Source organism: Monopterus albus, unplaced genomic scaffold (assembly GCF_001952655.1).
Source record: "Monopterus albus unplaced genomic scaffold, M_albus_1.0 scaffold89.1, whole genome shotgun sequence".
Lineage (NCBI taxonomy): Eukaryota > Metazoa > Chordata > Actinopteri > Synbranchiformes > Synbranchidae > Monopterus > Monopterus albus.
The window spans coordinates 1,187,560-1,189,788 of NW_018127969.1; the positions used below are offsets into that span (position 1 = coordinate 1,187,560).

Sequence of the window (2,229 nt, forward strand, 5' to 3'; positions counted from 1 at the left end):
CTCTTTCCATGGGACCCCCTCTCACTCACCAGGACTGGTGGTGCTCTGCAGACTTCCTCTCTTGTGAAATGAAGATATAGGTTTAGGCTTCCCTTGTCCATCGGTGGTGGAAGAGGATGATGACATCTTTCTTCCCGTGCTCCTGTTACTACCGGAGCAGAGCAAGCCAGAGTTGCGCAGTGGCCAGCAGAGGGAGCGAGGAAAACTCACCCTAAAGCTAGAACTCTGTCTCACAATGAGGTAGTGAGGCAGCAGGGCCCATACTGGGCTGGGAGGAGCTGCTCTGCAGAGTTGGCTCCTCCTCCTCCCAGCCAGCAGCAGGTCAGAAGGCATGCTGCACAGCGACGAGCTGAATGGGAGCCCAAGGCTTCCCCGGGTTCTGGTGGGGGCCATTTTCCTTGGTTGCCATGGCAACCAAGGAATTAGTTTCCTGTAGCCAATGCGGGGAAAAACAGCCACAGAGGAGGACATTGCAGATCAGTGTGTAGCCAGCATGACAGCCAGCAAGCCTGGAGGACGACTACAGCCTGCCAGCTGAGCACCAAAGTCAGCGAAGGACAAAAGTTTCTCTACTATCTAAAAATAGCAATTAGATACATCAGATATCATGAGAAGGCGTGTTCAGCCAAGAGGAAAAACACAGAGGATCCAGATGAACAGCAAGTGACAAAAAAAGGCATAGAACACTGAGTGGTCAGTGCGTATAAGCAGAGAAACCATCTTAGTGTGTAAGTTGACTAATGAACTCCCAAACTCCTTTGCTGGAAAATTCTAAGGGGAGACAGAAAGCATAAACACACTCAGCACAGGCCCACCTGTCATCAAGTATTATAAAGAGTGACAACCAATGCCCAGCACATTAAAGCACATTAAGCTTGGAAGCACAGGCTTCCAAAAGTTAGAAGAGCCTGCTCAAGTCAAACAAATATAGATAATTGTAATAATTTACTCCACTGACATCACAAAATTGTAAAATTAGATTCTTTCAAAGCCCCGTATACCACAAAGTTGCAGTATTAATTTGACTTTTCAAAATAATAGCCTCCTCTTCGAATCCCTGGCTATACATCAAATATAACCAATGTGTCAGATCAACAGATGATGGAAGACACCAGCAGATGAACACTGGCCTTACAGAATATGCTGGACCTTTTGGATTCAATCACTAACCACAGTCAACAGAGCAAGAGTGGCATAACAAAACAGTAAAGATCTCCATCTAGTGGTGTAAAAACAGAAACATGTTTGTCACCTCTGAGCATCGGATTGCTGTTCACCAAATCTAAATTCTAAATAAATAACAGACTCTAAAAACCTACATTTTCAATTTAGAGGGATTCACTGTGCTTTGAATGCTGATAATGTCATGCCTCAAGATTAGTTTTACTTTTTGCATAATATGCAACAACACAGAGCACAGTTACAAGGAACAACACATATACTGCAGCTACTGTCCACAACTCTCTGGCACTAAAGACTTACTCACGATCCAACAATTCATTCATCCATTTCCTCAACAATCTCCTCTAGCAGGAATATAACTGAACTGATGTTGCAATTAAAAATGTAAACTGGCCTCTAGGTTTACAGTATAAACTGAATACTCAATTTTTCAAAGTAATTTAAAATATTAACACACTGTTCATAGATAGCAGATATCTATATGTGCCTAATCAATCTGAGCCCAAACTTAAAACACTCAGACCGATCACACTGATCTTTACAACTCACCTAATTGTTTTCAGGCTAATTTCACAGTAATTCTAACAACATGTGCAACAATCAAACAACACCTTTAAAACATAAAAGCAGCCAAAGTGAAAGAAGTCAAGACTTGTGTTTGCCAAGTAAAAGCAGCTCATTTCAGAGTGTCTCCAGCCTGACCCAGTTTCTCAGAGGCGAAACTCCCCATCTGCTGCAACAGCAAAGGCTTCAACAACAGCAACCAAAAAAAAACCCCAGGCCTACTTACCCTACCCACTCACACATTTTGCTAAAACCAAATTACTCACATTCTCAGTGGCCTTACCTGAAAATAGAAGGCAGCTATGTCACCCTGACAGCTGTAGTCACTCCTTCGTTGGTGTTCCTCTGTCTCTGCTGTCTGGTCAGGCTTTTTGTCTGTACACCCTTTTACTAAAATGAGACCACTGTGCCTGTCATTGGCTGCTTGGGGGACTCTTTTCCCTGTCACTCCTACAGAGCTCATGGAATTCAGCATTTTGTTGT

At 43.4% G+C, this 2,229-nt stretch overlaps 1 protein-coding gene across 4 annotated transcripts in view; it reads right to left on the reverse strand.

The window, feature by feature from the left end:
- ampd2a (adenosine monophosphate deaminase 2a) overlaps positions 1-2,229 on the reverse strand; it is a 22,856-nt gene that overhangs the window by 19,812 nt on the left and 815 nt on the right. Inside the window, exon 1 of one of the 4 annotated variants that reach the window (XM_020607786.1) lies at positions 2,030-2,049. The exons of 1 other annotated variant lie outside the window; for it this stretch is intronic. Coding sequence is in view for 2 of the 3 variants with exons in the window: in XM_020607783.1 (XP_020463439.1) it covers positions 30-393 (364 nt within the window). In the remaining variant the exon portion in view is untranslated. Of the gene's footprint in view, positions 1-29; positions 470-2,029; positions 2,050-2,229 lie in introns of those variants that run through there. 2 more of the 4 variants (XM_020607783.1, XM_020607782.1) reach the window with 2 other exon arrangements.